The sequence below is a fragment of the Mugil cephalus genome, chromosome 1 (genome assembly GCF_022458985.1).
Source record: "Mugil cephalus isolate CIBA_MC_2020 chromosome 1, CIBA_Mcephalus_1.1, whole genome shotgun sequence".
In the NCBI taxonomy this organism is placed as follows: domain Eukaryota; kingdom Metazoa; phylum Chordata; class Actinopteri; order Mugiliformes; family Mugilidae; genus Mugil; species Mugil cephalus.
In genome coordinates, this window is record NC_061770.1 from 34031855 (window position 1) to 34047383 (window position 15529).

At 41.8% G+C, this 15529-nt stretch overlaps 2 protein-coding genes across 55 annotated transcripts in view; one reads left to right on the forward strand and one right to left on the reverse strand.

Moving 5' to 3' along the window:
• Positions 1 to 6413, forward strand: part of camk2d1 (calcium/calmodulin-dependent protein kinase (CaM kinase) II delta 1) — a 91336-nt gene extending 84923 nt beyond the window's left edge. For 11 of the 22 annotated variants that reach the window (XM_047568192.1, XM_047568247.1, XM_047568200.1 and 8 more), the window contains 4 exons: positions 2155 to 2230; positions 2316 to 2410; positions 3299 to 3527; positions 5012 to 6413. In XM_047568192.1, the coding sequence (XP_047424148.1) occupies positions 2155 to 2230; positions 2316 to 2410; positions 3299 to 3527; positions 5012 to 5015 (404 nt within the window). In that variant the 3' untranslated portion in view covers positions 5016 to 6413. Of the gene's footprint in view, positions 1 to 1880; positions 1902 to 2154; positions 2231 to 2315; positions 2411 to 3298; positions 3532 to 5011 lie in introns of those variants that run through there. The other 11 variants (XM_047568154.1, XM_047568217.1, XM_047568173.1 and 8 more) reach the window with 2 other exon arrangements.
• Positions 6414 to 8156: 1743 nt separating this feature from the next.
• The window catches only part of ank2b (ankyrin 2b, neuronal), a 162230-nt gene continuing 154857 nt past the window's right edge, over positions 8157 to 15529 (reverse strand). For 32 of the 33 annotated variants that reach the window (XM_047601090.1, XM_047601080.1, XM_047601142.1 and 29 more), the window contains 5 exons: positions 12831 to 12914; positions 12542 to 12706; positions 11826 to 12014; positions 11596 to 11687; positions 8157 to 10529 (listed from right to left, as the gene is read on the reverse strand). In XM_047601090.1, coding sequence (XP_047457046.1) covers positions 10280 to 10529; positions 11596 to 11687; positions 11826 to 12014; positions 12542 to 12706; positions 12831 to 12914 — 780 coding nt within the window. In that variant the 3' untranslated portion in view covers positions 8157 to 10279. Of the gene's footprint in view, positions 10530 to 11595; positions 11688 to 11825; positions 12015 to 12541; positions 12707 to 12830; positions 12915 to 13386; positions 13480 to 14562; position 15529 lie in introns of all 33 variants that reach the window. The other variant, XM_047601013.1, reaches the window with a different exon arrangement.

Below are 15529 nucleotides of genomic sequence, written 5' to 3' on the forward strand. Positions count from 1 at the left end.
TTTCCATTTTTAATAATAAATAGTTAAAGATAGTTGAAGACACAGAATGGTGGTTGTGGACCTAAATGTGCTGTGTGATAGCTCCACCCACTGGTGAAGATCTGTAATGACACATTAAAACCCCCATGAATCCTCATACACACAGTTTCAAGTGTTTTGTCCTGTGAGCTGATTGTCATGTCTCTCTTTTGGGTGGTGTGCTCTTTAATTCTGTACATTTTGTATGGAAGAAAAAAAAAATATGTGTAGACCATACAAGAGCCCTCTTTCTCCATTAAGTGTCATTTGTTTTTTCTAGACCACTTGCGGTAAGAACTCATTTTTAGGGCTGGGCGGTATGACCGGAAAACGGTATTTTTCCAAATTCTGACGGTATCACGATATATTACGGTATTTATTTTCATGCATAATCATGTGTTCACAACATTTTCTACTGGTTGAGAGAGGAATTAATGCAGTAGATTTACTAAGGATGGACTATGTTACTGCGATGATGAGTAAATATTGTACAATAATCCCACAATAATATAAAAGCAGTTTTGCATGGCCCCGGGACATATAAGAAAAGATAAAGATAAAACATAAAGAAAGAATTAAATGTTATCCAGATAAAATGAAGAAACATGGACAATTACAGTTTCATTTATTTTGACATATCAGTTCATATTAAACATATCTAAATTGCGATGTCTGTGATGTCAATGGCAGCACGACCAGCCACCGTAATAACCGTAGTCTGCGCGCAACATTTTTCTTTCCTCATTCATGAAAAGCTAAACTTGAGGACATTTTCAGGGACAGCTATAGCCGGGCTAAGACGGGGGCTGTCTCCAGGAACCAGGGTCACCCTAAAACAACCCAAGCAACCGATAAGGCGCCTTTTTTTTTGGCAAGAGTCCTCTCTCGTTCTGCCACTTCGTTTATCCGTCTTGACCACAGTCTCACAGTGACGCAATCGGACCATGTGCGTTTCGAAGCGCTACATTCAAAATGTACGAACGCTGGGTAATCAAATACGACATATGACGGTATATTAAAAATTCAAATCATAACGAAAAAATAAATGGTATTCAGTATGAACCGCCCAGGATTACTAATTTTAATCTTTAAAGAGCAGAAGCTCTAGTCTCCATAAGCTGTTTGATAATTTCCTAATACAAATATAATAAATTTGAACCAAGTATTTCAGATGAATTTGATACTTCTTTTTTTTTTTTTTAAAGAAAAGACATTATTAAAAGATTAAAACGTTTTTAATCTGGTGCTGAAAAGCAAGTTGTAGAGAAACTAACGAAACATGTCAGAAATAACTTAAATAACATTCAATGAGCGTCACTGTCATTTGTTTGCACTCTGAGAATGAGTGGAGGCCTACGTTTTCACCATTGCTGTCAGTTCCCTGTGTCCTCTGTGTCTCTGAACCCATCTGGACAGTCCCTGTACTCGGCGTTGAGTGTATTTGCACAGTAAAGTCGACCGTGAGTGCAACAGATGGACGTTGCTTTCTGCAGACTGGTTTGCTCCTGCTGCCTCCGCTCTGCTCCTGTGTGAGTTCATCTGCCGAAGCTGCAGCTCGTAGGTTCAGTCACAGACGGGGACGCCGGGCAGGGAACATGCTTCGCCTTTCAGCTGTTAGTTTTATTCTGGCGTGTCTTGCTCTGGAGGGGCTCAGCGCACAGCAGACTGTGAGTGTTCAGTTAGCTCAAAACTCCAGTGGATCTGAAGCTGCTGCAGGTAACATCTACAGCTCTACAGTATTGGTGGCATCTGTGTGTGTTTGTACAAACTTTGCCACCTCTTGATTTCACCATGTTGTGTAACTGTGTGTCGGCGCAGCATTAACGCCACAACACTTATTCTTTCCGTTCGTTGTTTCCTAGCCTACCTCCTTAGCATGAAAGGTAATTTTGATGTCGGCCCACGCCGGCCAACCTCCTCTTCCCCTCGTGTGTGTCATCTTCACGTCACGCTCCGTCTGTGGTTATGGAAACTATGTGAACATCCCGATGTTGTGACGTTGTTCTCGTGTTCCGCGTCGGCCCATTTTTTATTTTTTTGTTTTTTTAAACCATCAACCTGTGGCTCTGTTCGGTATCCGGAGGCTGGCGAGTCCAGGTGTGAAGTAACGCGTCTGTTTCTCCCTCTGCCTCTCAGCTCGTAAGCAGGAGATCATCAAGGTGACGGAGCAGCTGATCGAGGCCATCAACAACGGAGACTTTGAGGCTTACACGTCAGTCTGACCTCTTTAACTGTCTATTTAGTTGCTTTTCATCATTTAGACGCGTCTAACCTGGCTGCCTGCTTCGCTCTTTCAGGAAGATATGTGACCCCGGCCTCACGTCCTTTGAGCCCGAGGCATTGGGAAACTTGGTGGAGGGCACGGACTTTCACCGCTTCTACTTTGACAACGGTAACAAGTTCCTGTTCTTTAACGCTGAAGCATATATTATCTCAATGTTTTTCAGGCTGAGAGCCCCCAAACTGATGGGGAGATAAAGTAAAGACCCCCTACCTACTATATGTGTTCAATATTAAACTCCAAAAACCATTCAACACTGATCAGGCGTTACATTAAAACCACTGACATGTGAAGTAAATGACAATGACCGTCTTGTTTTTGCACCTGGCATTCATTCATGTGGATGTTGCTTAGACATGTAGCACCCACTTAGACCAGAGCATAGCAGACACTACCACCCCATAGCAATGACACTCCTTGATGGCAGCAGCCAATAAAATAGTTTAGGCACAACTCAAAAAAAAACATGAGGAACAGCTCAAGGTGTTGACCTGGCCTCCAAATTCACTAGATCCCAAACTGATCGAGTATCTATGGGATGATCAACCATAGAGGCCCCTCCCCTAAACTTATAGGACGCAAGGACCCCCACTAATAAGATCCACAGGAGACCTCCAGAAGGCCCATGTCCATTATTCTCTGATGAGTTACAACTTCTTTGGAGGCACAAGGGAGGTCATAATGTTATGGCCTTTAAGTATGATAGGGGCATTCTTTCACTAAAGATATGGTATATTTTGTAAGATAATTACATATTATGTCACAGCATAAAGGTCAAAATTTAAAAAAAAAAAAAAAAAGCCTTTAAATACACACTACTGGTCAAAGGATTGGACACATCTTCTGATTGAATGAATGAGAAGGTCATAATGTTATGGCTGAACAGTTTGATTGAGACACGGCCCGTATCAGTGTTTAGTAGAGATGTGCTGATGAATTAAGCTCCTCAGTCTAGCAGAAGGGCTGTAATCCTTTGACTTCTGCCCCACCCCCATGCAGCTCTGTCTAAGGGGAAGCAGCCCATCCACACCATCCTGCTCAACCCCCACGTCCACCTGATCGGGGACGAGGCCGCCTGCATCGCCTACATCCGCCTCACGCAGTACATCGACGGCAATGGCATGCCTCGCACCATGCAGTCGGAGGAGACCCGTATCTGGCACCGCCGCGACAGCAAATGGCAGAACATCCATTTCCATCGCTCCGGCTCGCCCACCGTGCCCACCAAGTAAGGACGTCACCGCGGACACACCCACTGCCAGTACTGTTCTGGTCATACATGCGGAATAAAACAATATCAGATCTTTTTTTTTTTTTTTTTTTTTTAAATGACCAAATGACATAACATAGACATAACATAGAGAAGGAACCTGTAGTGTAGTTCAAAGTCTGTGGGATATATGGGACATAGACTGTATATAAATATGGACAACAATAACACGTCCCATCATGGTGATCGCCTTTATATTGCATCCTGTTTCAACAGCATCAAATGACTAGACAAAACAAAAAATCAACATTACATCCATCAGTATTATCCTCCTGAGATCCTGTGTCCTCATATGGGGACATTAAGCTTGTCATTCTGCATTATTTAAGCTTATTAACTTTTCTAGTTTCATATGACACACAGATTTACCCAATTCTGTCAATAGCTATGAGCTGCGACGTTGCTAATGAGCAAATACTCGTTTAAGGACGCTGGAATTTCAGTGTTTGCAATTCTGTCTTTGCTGAGCCATGTTCATGTATTAAAATAAACAGTTTTAGGTTTTGTTACATATTGGCGACTTTATTGTGTCATACAGGGAAATAATCCCCGTGTCCACAAACGAGGACATTGTTTATTTTTCAAAAACGACTTCCTGTTCATAGATGATGCTTAGTTTTTTTGCATCTTAGGTCCTACTGATCCCAAATAGAAAGAGAAATTAAAAAATGCATCGCAAACAAACACTCGGGTCTCAGGAGGTTAAATTATCTACCTAAAATGACAGAAACCATCCTTGAATGAATTTATTTGACGTGTATTTTAGTGTTTAAGTCCCATGCACTAACATGGAGGAGGTGGAGCTTATGGCCTGTATTTCCAGCCTCCAGCCACCAGAGGAGCTCTAGTTACTTTGGCTTCACTTTTAAAGGGAGCAGTTCGTCCGTCCATATTTATACTGTCTATGGTTAAATTTAATTAAATCTGGTGAAATTAAAGTCACCTTCCATGGAACCAGAATGATTTTGCAGTTTTTCTCTAAATATTTAGGAAATTTCGATAAAGCACAATTGCGTGTTTTACTTGTTTCCATTGAAAGGTGTTTTGTGAATGAGCTGTAACTCCCGTAAAGTCTGCGATATCCCATAATTCTCTTAATTAATTCTTGCGAAAAAAGTGTTTCCATTGCTCTTTTGCAACAAACTTTTATACCGAAGTGTTTGGAAAAACCACCTCATGAGAGCGTAAAAGTGTTTTAGCTTTAGATATTTAAAAGTTTTTAGAAATGTAGACGTTTGTGATTGTGATATTTAGGTTTTGCGCATTTCAAGGGGGAATGGAAACCCATCAATTGACAGCTCTTAGCGTAATCCACGTCTGAAACAGGATGTAGCCGTAGCGTCGTATCCAGTTGAGTCGGCAAAGATAAAATTAAAAAATAAATAAATAAAAATGGAATAAAAGTGAAGCTAATCTGTGAATATGTGTGTTTTGTGTTGCAGTTGAGATGAAGACCATCTGTGACAAACACCCTACAGCCTACAGCAGTCAGCTCACCAGACCCCGCCTACCACACGTCCATCAAAAAAAAAGGAAAAAAAAAAAACTAAGCCAACCCCGCCCTCATTTGCTAGAGCTCCACCCTCTCAGTGTGTTGTTTACATATTGTCGCTGCTGGACTGAAGATTATCGTCAACTATGACAAGGAAAAAAATTTATTTTTTTTTTTTTTTTTTTTTTTTAGTGAGAGTGTGGTGTTTATTTCAGGAAACCTCCATCCGCAGCATGTTTTATTACTCTACTATTTTTTTTATTATTATTATTATTATTAGATGGGTATATTTTAAATAGACGTGGCTTTCACCGGAGCCACTGGATTCATTTTGAACCGTCATGTAGTGACACATTATCGAGCTATCGTGACGTTCTCGACTTATCTCTCTATCATCGCTTTTTAACTCGTGTATCTTTTCAGAAAACTGGCACACGTCGAAGCTTAGACACAGCTTTGTTTTTTTTTTGTTTGTTTTTTTTGGTGACCGTGTAGCTTTTTGGTAATCGATGTAAAAACTATTTGCTTGACCTTTCTAGCAGCATCCACAAGCCGGGTGGCGTCGGTTTACTAGGAGCTAAACTAACTACGTGTTTAAAAGGGAAGTGTTTTTGTTTGGGCGTGTTTGGACCTGAGGAAACCTCTTAATGATGTAGGCAGGTGATGATAGAATGTAAAGCATTTAAAACAGTGGGATCATATTTTCATACGATAAGGAGCCAATTATGTGAATTTTATCAGTTCTGTTTGTTCTGTTTACGTTTTATATATCGTGATATTGATGCTTGTCCCTCCGCATCTCATTATTTCCTTTGAGAGCCTTTTGTGTTTAGTTTTTTTTTTTTTTTTTTACCGGTGGTTCCTGGCTTTACTTCACTGTGTCTAGCGCCACGTTTAACACTGGACGAGTAGAATCACAAAGAATATTTTCACTCTTACACACGGGACTGATAGTTAGCAGTAAGTCACAGCTCCAGTTCTCATTTCACACACTTTTTATTATTCTAGTGTCACTGTCAGGTTTAAGGTAAAGAGGGCAGTTGTAGGTTAGTAGATTAAAAAAGAAAAACAAAAAAAAAAACAATAAAATAACAGGTTAGGGTTTTGTAAAACTGCGTGTGGTGGGGGATAATTATAAACTTAAATATTGAGAGAGAAGGATGAGGATTTCTTCTTCTGTGGTGTATTATCTCATATCCATCACGTGACACACTTTCTTCTTATCTTTGTAAAAATGCATCAAACTTCCTGATGGGGGGACGAAGCCGGTATTTGATGTTACCAAGACAAGGGACAAGCCCAATGTATGTTTTAAGAAATCTCAAATAAATTGTGTGATTCATGCCAAATGACCACATGTTTGTTTTTTCGTTTCTTTCCTTGCAGCTGTTTATATTATCATGAGAAAACCAGTTAGCCTCCACCAGATAGTGCCCTGCTTTGATTTAAAGACTTTTAGAATGGCCTATTTTAAAACGTGTGAACCTGGATGAGTCAGAAAGTTTGTTATGGTCTACTGAAGAAATTTGGATGTGACTGCATAAAGATGAAAACCACTTAGGTTCCTACAAGTTTTTTGAAGTCCAGTGTGGCGCCTCTGACAGTCGCCATCTTGGTAGTGCTTGACTCTGCCTTATTTAAAAAAACAAAACAAAGAAAAAAAAAACACATTTATAGAGGTGGGGCCACTGCAGGTAGGTGACATCTATGTGGACTAGTAACATACAACATAATAACCCATAAATACCTTATTCCCAAAGAAATACAAGTACATTGTGAAAACGTTTACATTTAATAAAATATACTTGCACAAAAAAAAGTTCTATAAACAACCTGAAATTGTTTAAATTCTGCACGTTGCTGCCATCTACTGTTTAGTTCTGGGTCTCGGTTTTGTCTCAGTTTTTTCGAACCAATTCTGTTATGTAAATGTAAATGACCTACCATAAGTTTGCCCAAATGTTAATCTTTATGCTGATGATACAGTACTATATACCCTTGCCAAAAAAAAAAAAAAAAAAAAGAAGCTGCTGCAAAATTATCAGCAGTTCCACTGGCTCCTGTATCTCACAGGCTAAATCAATCTTGTTTGCACCTTAACACTAAAAGAGACTGTTTGCATGTTTTTTCTCTCATCAGTCAGCAGAGGGCGATGTTGTATAACAGTTTAAGTATCTTGGAGCGGTCTAACGTGTTAAAAAAAAAATCAAGCGAACACCATTAAATTCAATCTATCAAACTTCGTCGTATAAGGGCATTTGTTACCCCCAAAACAGCTAAAGTGTAGATGCATACCACGGTATTTTTGCACATAAATTACAGTTTTACAACCTGTACACACGCAAATGAAAGTACAGTAAAAGTTAAGAAGGGAGTTTCGGCCAGGAAACCGCGTCAACTTAATTATTGTAATGTCCTAAAAAAGTATAATATTCTTGACCTAGACCGCTACCAAATCTTTATGGGGGGAAAAACGTATGGGTCAATTTGTTGTCCACCTCCACAGAAATGTAATTACACATTGAGGCAAGGTAGACTGCAAGGGCTGTGATTGGTCCACTTGGTTGTAACGTGTTTCTGCTTTAGTATTTCTGTCTGCTTCTCCATCTTAGATTTGACAACGACGTGTATGAGTCGTCATCGGTGAAATTTTGGCTAAAGTTTCAGTCGCCGTCGTTGCAAGTGAAGCAGGCCGTAGAAACAAAAATGAACTGAAATGAGAGTCTAAAATAAATAAATAGATTTCTCTGATATCTTGCTAATTTTTTTTTTTTTTTAAGGTTTTCCAAGCACTTTAGGTTGTACTTACTACTTACGTAAAGTATCGGTATCGAGTCAGTATCGCCGATACCAGACTGAATTTTACTCAGTATCGGATCGGAAAGGAAATCAGTGTTATCGGACATCACTAACGCACTTAAGACACAATAACTGCCAGTTGTAACTAATAAGGAAAAACTCTTTGCCAGTCCCAACCAGCTTTGCGTTGCGTAAACTCGAACTCCAGATGTTCCAGTGACTCCTGCAGCCGTCCACCCCCCTGTCTTTACGAACGAGAGACTCCGTTGGAAAGAAAAGAACGACATCACCTCCCGTTTGACACATGTACAGTTTTTATTGTTCTGCCATGTACACACTGCAGCTGCTATGCCTTGTTAGCGTTTCAGGTTAAGTTTTTATTTCATTTTTTTTAAAGGAACAATTTGATAAAGTCAGACATGCCCGCGTTAGATATTTGCACTGTTAATATGTATAACATTGTCATCACCATGGAAACAAGATGCTCACTTATCAAATTGTCGCTCTCTGTTTCTTGTTTTTTTATTTTTATTTTTTTTTTATCATTATTCTCCCGGTGAATCACACTCAAAAAGTCAATGGCAACGTGAGGAGTACACACATGAAGAGTCTGAAAGGTGGATGAACGTAACGAAACGTCCGTCTACGATTTGGAAAAAAAAAAAAAATAGATCACTTGATTTTTTTATTCACCTTTAGATCACATTCAAACACACACGCACACACACACGCGCACACACACAGACGGCAATAAATAAATAAGGATGCGACGGACAAGTGCAGTCTGAAGGGGGAGTTGTTGGCCTCTGCTCGGATTTCAATCCTTTGATAATTACAAGAGAAAGTTCAAATGGACATCGGCGTTAAATGCAAAGCTACAGGGAACAAAAGAAAAAAAAACACTAAAAGGGAAAAGTCTGGTGGGGTTACTTTCCTTACGTGTCAACAAATATCAGGAGAACACCAAAACCAGCAAAAAACAATCAGAAAAACAAAAAAACAAACAAAAGAAAAAAACATGAGAAGGCCTCACATAGAAAAACACTATATATTAACTTACCATCCACTGGTTCCTGTTGTATCCTTTAATTTATTACACCTCGATTTAAGAAAAAGCGATGGGTCACATTTGACTTGGACGGCAACCGGAGGTTTAATAGATTTAAAGAACCACCTGAAACAGAGGTGTCAAACATAAGGTCCATAGGCCAAAAGCGGCCCGCCAGAGGGTCTAATCCTGGCCACAGCACAAATTTACTCAATTTACGCTTATTTTTCTTAATAAATTTCCTTTTTTTTTAAGGATAGTTAATAAAATGTAAATGTTCATCTAATTGACTCGTTCTTCTTCTTTGCTCTAAAACAAATGGAAAATGTCTGTAGTTGTCGTTACTTATAGGTTATTGTTGCGTTATGTTACAAATGAATGACCCCTCCACCCCAAAACTAAAATGAGTTGGACCAGGGGACGGTGGCATGAAAAGACAAAAGAAATTATATAGAAATAACATGGAGCTGGTTTTGGTTCCTTTTAGATGAATTGTTGACAGAAGAGAGTAGCAGAGCCAGACCTCTCCTTTACAAGGCTTAACGGAGGAAGGATACGCGAGTGTTGCCGCAGGTTTGAGGTGGTTAAGTGCGCGGTCTGCATCAGAACACATCAGCTTCTCTCTCAGTATGTACACGCAAGATGAAATGTGATGGTTAGAGGGACACACACACACACACAAACAACTAAAAGGCTTCAGATGCATCATGGGAAGACAGAAGGTGTGACCGCACAGCCTCTTGTAAACGGGTCAGCAGGCTGTGGTTCGGCTGTGTCGAGAGTTTGCGATGAAACAACACAACACATCCCCTCGTCCTGTGGGAACATTAATCTCTTCCATTCTCCAGCTGAGTCGGTGCATGTACAGCAGGTCTAGGTGGGCTAATGTATTAAATGCTTTGAATTTTTTCTGCTTTTTGTTGTTTTGTTTTTTTTTTTTCCGGTCCAAGCACAAGATTTTTTTTTTCTTTTCATCTCCTCTATGTACAAATGTTTACAAGAGCTCTTCAAGAAGAGGCCAGTGCGCGAGGGGGGAAATAGTCCCAGATTGTTGCCCCCCTCCTACCCTCCCCCCTCCCCTTTCCCTTTCCGCTCTGATCCGACCCATGCCGGACGTCGTGCCTCGATCGCACCACAGCAGACGGAGGCTTAAAAAAAAAAAAAAAAAAAAAACGGACAAAAATCGAACAATGGAAGGCGCTATCTTTGGTCACAATCAGAGCAAAGGAAAAGAGTTAAAGCACAAAAATACTGTTCCGTTATTCCACACAAACCAAAGAAGGAACAAAAAAGACTCTGGAGGACGAGACGTGGAGCAATTTGATCTGGTTCAGTGGAAGATGTAGAGAGGGGATCAGTGGAAGCAGCTGCTCAGTCAAAACTCTCCTCCTCCTCCTCCTCCTCCTCATCTCCTTCCTCCTCCTCCTCCTCCTCCTCCTCCACCTCCCCTTCTTCCTGGTCGTCCTGGCAGTAGCGTTGGAGCAGTCGGTGCAGGTGCTGCTGCAGGGCGTCGGGCTGCAGGGCGTCCGGGGTGTCGTCCAGACGCTCCAGGTGCACGTGCTTCCCCTGGGCGTCCCTCACCACGGTCCTCTTCTGGGTCCGCGACTTACGCATCTGGCTTCTGAAGGAGCAGAAACCAAAACAAACCGCTTAATAGGAGGAATTCAGCAGAATTACACAGAACTACAAATATGGACACCTGGCATGAGTCTATGGAAGTATAATACAAATGAAATACAATAAAGCTATTTTCATTTCATTTCAAAGTCTTCCACAAGACACACAAGGCAAAAAGATTCAAATACAAATGCAGTGTGATATTCTGGTTTAGTCCTACATTCCGTGCACTGCATAATATAGGAGCATGGCGCTTTCATTTCAACACCTGCAGCAGCAGACCTCCACAGTGGCCCTCCGCTACGTGGCCATGCATCGTTGTGGTCAAACCAAGCATTTTAACGTTGGTTGTATTTATCTGATTTATTCACTGAAATTCAGTAGATAAATCGTGTTTAAGCTGCACAACAGACATCATGCAAATATCTTTCTATTTGTTTTTTTTTAATTCATCTTAAATGTTTTCATGGTCACAACTCCCCTAGTGGGCGTATCGATAATGACACTGCATCTGCATTAGCCCTTTAACATCTAAGCCTCAGAATATCTACCTTTTATCTTTTTTTTTTGCATTATTTTTTATTAAAAAGTATTTTTTTTGCCTAGAAAACCTAGAAATTTCAATATCTTGCAGTTATTTAAGATGTACTGCATGTTATCAGAGTGTAAAAACCTTCCAGGAAATGACGCCACATTGAACATAAAGGCATATGTCTCCACTTTCGGAAACTGTTGGGATTTTTTCGATGGCACAAACCAACCTTGTTTCATCAGAAGCATTTGAAAGTTATATGATAGAAAACTTCTCTTTAACAGCTTCTAAAGTTCCCTGGTAGGACTGTGTCAACTAGCATTCTTGCAACCCACATCTAATGAAATATCAAAATAATAAAACGAGTAAGAAACGGCCAAAACTGTGAAAATACCTCAGTTTTATTAAATCTAATTCGCAGTGAGTGTGCATTGACTGTTGCCTTGAGGTTAGGAGAGTGAAATCACACCATGCCTTCGGCCTCGGCTAACGTGTGTGTACATGTGTGCCATTTCTTCACACTCCCATGCAGGCCAACCTTTTAACCACAGAACCGTCCTCCTGTACAATCTCTTTCTCTACTACTTGAGGCGGGAGCACTTTGCCAAAGCCTCCAGCATAACTCAAAGCCTGGAGGGGGAAATGAGAAATCAGAAGGATACCTGACAAACCCGTCAGTATTGACCCCTCAGTGAAGGCTCAGCTGCAGCTACAGACAAGTGATGGGAATTGGAACAGGGTATTTGTTGCTACTCTGGACACACCGACCTTCTCAAAGTCCTCTCTGGCTGAGGGGAGATCTGCAGCCAGGGAGGGGTCTCCTGTCTGCTTCTCCATCCTCTCTCCTCTCACCACCGTCGTCTTCACCACCTTGCTGACCTTTCGGCCCTGCACCGGCTCCACCTCGAACTCGGACGGCGTGGCAGCGCCCAGGGCCATGGGCTCTGAGAAGGTCAGCTAAAGACACAGAACGAGCAAAAGGTCCAGAAATCAGCCATTACTTGGAATGCCGCGATAGAACTTTCTTGCACCCAAACAGTACAAAGAATAAGACTAACACGAAAGTCTAATTCTAGCTAATTAGCTTAGCTATTGGGTATTCTAATCATCTACAACCGCATGGCACCTAGAGGGCTTTAGCTGGAGCCTATTCCAGCTGTCATCAGGTGAGAGGTAGGGTACACTCTGGACAGGTCTCCAGTCTATCACAGGGCTAAGACAAAGACAAACAACCATTCACACTCACAGTCACACCTAGGGTCAATTTAAAATCACCAATGAACCTAGCGAGCATGTCTCTGGAGGTGGAAAGCAGCTGGAGTACCCGGAGAAAACCCATACAGACACAGGAAGAACACGCAAACTCCACCCAGAACCTACACCTTGTTTCTGTGAGGCATCAGTGCTAACCATCACCTGACTGTGCAATCACTAGCCAAGACGTTTAGTTCCAAAATTAAAGTTCCTCCTGCTGAGACACCAACCTCTTTCTGATCTCCGTCACTGCGAAGCACAGTCCTCCTCACCACTCTGGAGACAGTGTCCCCCTCCTCTATCTGCACCGTCTCCTGGTGGGAGCCCTCGATGGTCACTTCCTGAGTCTCCGTGCCATCCGCAGATACGTATTTTCGAATCACCTTCCGCATGATCTGTTTGGGGGGGAGGCGAGACGAGAACATTCCTTTAAAACCGGTGGCAGCATGACGGTTTGTCATCACGGACCTCGAAGAGTAGTGCCGAGAGTTTAGGTGTGACACTCGGAATGCTTCTCACCTTCTTGGTTACCATGTTGCCGTGCTCGTCCATGTACTTCTCTTCTGTGACTGTCTGGGCTGGGATGTCCGGCAGGGAGTCGGCCTGCAAAACGAACCACAAAACACGCGCCATCATTTATCACCTTGAAGAAAATTAGGAGCACATGATGATTAGATTAAAAAAAGAAAATGTGAAGCAACATTTCACATCAGCATTGCTCAAAAATCAACACCTACAAATCTACTACTTTTTTATTTTATTTTAAGGCCCCGTGTGTCTCCTTTAAATCATTCTGAAAAGTGTATGTTCACCAGTTTTATCGCCAAGGAGATCCACACTCTGTGGCTTTAACCACATCTCAAACAAACCAAACAAAAAGGTGGATTACAGCTCCTATTCTAGTAGATATTACTCCAACAACAACAAAAGTTTGTGCCACGACTTGCAGTAAGATTAAAATGTGTCGTAGTATTAAGCTGAAAATGGAATCCTGCGTGAAAAAACAAAACAGATGAGCGGTGAAACTCTACTCGCCACTGCACGATGGCTGCACAGCTGCATCATGCCTGTTTACCTGAATGATTACTCTGCGTCGGACCACCCTGGTGGTCAGCACCTCCTCCTCTGAGCTATCAGAGGACAGCATCCCTAGCTCCTCTGCTATCTCCTGGGAGACAGCACAAACCAGCGTGGGTCAATATATCACAGTCTCAGACCAGTGCAGGCAGCAGAGGCGGTAGCGGCTGATTTGATCATTTCCTTTTCTCTTAACCTCACTTTTTGTGTTTGCCCGAATAAGAATAATCTTTCACAGACAAATGGAATGAGAGAGGAGTGAAAACTAAAATAGTATGGCTGAACACAGTAGTGATGTGAGATGAAGAGAAAGCATGGTGATGCAAAAAAATTATATATATCCAACTGAAACAGACGTGCAAGGATCAGAAGCAGTGTGCGAAATATTGGGATCTTGAAGGGGAGATTTAAAATATCTAGAAATAGAAGAAATATGTAAATATACATAAAGAGCTGCAAGCACCTTGTCAGTGGGGTAACCCACTTCTTTTCACTGAGCTCTGCTGTCAGCAAGAACTTTTTTACTGTTCAGTAAATTATTTTTCACATTAAAATGATGGCTGAGGAGAAGCATACCAACATGTGAGTGAGAAGATGACATATTTGGTGCTGGAAATGTTCGCATGCACTAGAGATTTTTACATTTCAGCAAATGTAGTAAGGTAGTAAATACTTGTTCAAAAATCTGTGGTTGCACTACACCTGTAGTTTATTATCCATATTTCTAAGAACAAAGTCATAACTAAAAGAGGTTTAGAAGTCTAAAGAGAGGTCTAAAAGCGCTACTTGTTTGTTGCTAAGTACGCTCTGAAGATTGAAGGATATTTCGCACACTGATGGGAACAACAAGAAGCCAAAACCCAAAGGTGCAAACAGATCTGGATCTAGACGTGAACAAATTGTTAGAGAATTCTACACAGCAGCTTATAAATGTGCCCAACACATCAAATTGAGGGACTGCTAATATGTCACACAACCTGGTGTCCACACTTTTTCAGTTATGAGTTTAGGCACTCATGCACAACAAAGCACTCATCAGATTCATTTAGTCCATAAAGTGCAAACTGTGTTTTTTAATGTCCGGAGTCTGTCAAATGCAACACCACAACAAACCAGCCCCAATCCGGGTAAGACTCTAGCCAGTGCAGCACTGCGCTCATGCTCAACAGCTTACCCTTCCCAGGAAGTCGTCATCATCATAATACCCTGCCTGATCTCTGGAAGGAAGCTCCTCACATGTGGTGAGACCCTCTGCTTGAATCTCCCGTGAAGCCTCTGAATCATAAGCAAATTCTCCGAGACTTTCACTGCCGGAGGAGAAGCGCTTGTAATCTTCTACCTGGAGGAAAGGGTGAGCAGTGTACTGATGGGTTCCTTTCAGGAATCCAATGTCAGGGGTACCTCCATGTATTGGGGATGGGGGCTCGCAGATGTGATACGCAATGTCCCGTTCCAGTTTCACGTCTTCCGGTTCGGAAAAGTCAGACAAAGCTTGTCTACAGTCGAAAAATTCCACATCTGAATCCGAGTGTTGCGGAGATGCGGAGCCTTTACCCCGTTCCTTCAGTGGAACCTTTGGCGATTCAAATTCTGAGGCTGTTTTCTCAAATTCTGAGAGGACTCTGTTAAAGTCTGGAGAAAACTCAAGGTCTTCCGCAGTTTCAGATTCTCTCTCAGTGGTAGATTGGACCGTGACTTGAGCTGTGTCGCTGAACACTGAAGACACTGGACTTAAATCTTCCAAGGTGGCTTGGCTACATTCAGAAACTCTCAGGGTTTGATATCCTGAAAATACGTCCTCGTAATCTGGTGGCACCAAAAACTCAGTTGACATGGGTGAAAAAAGTTCACTAGTTTGGGCCTCTTTTGGGGACAACTCCCACTGTGAGTGCCTGTGAGACGTGTCTGACTTGGCACAAGAAGTCTTCTCATATGTAGGGAGAACTGGAGTGACGGTTCTATGGGTCGTGTACAAGTTCTGATCAGGTAGCTGTAGGGCGACGGTTGTCATCGGCTTACCGTCGCTTAACCGAGCGCCTATATTACTCGCATCTTGTGTCGCTGTTGTAGAACACAACAGATTGCCTTGCATCTTGTACTCTGTCTGAATCTGCGTTTCCAGTGTTGTCTCTAGAGGATCC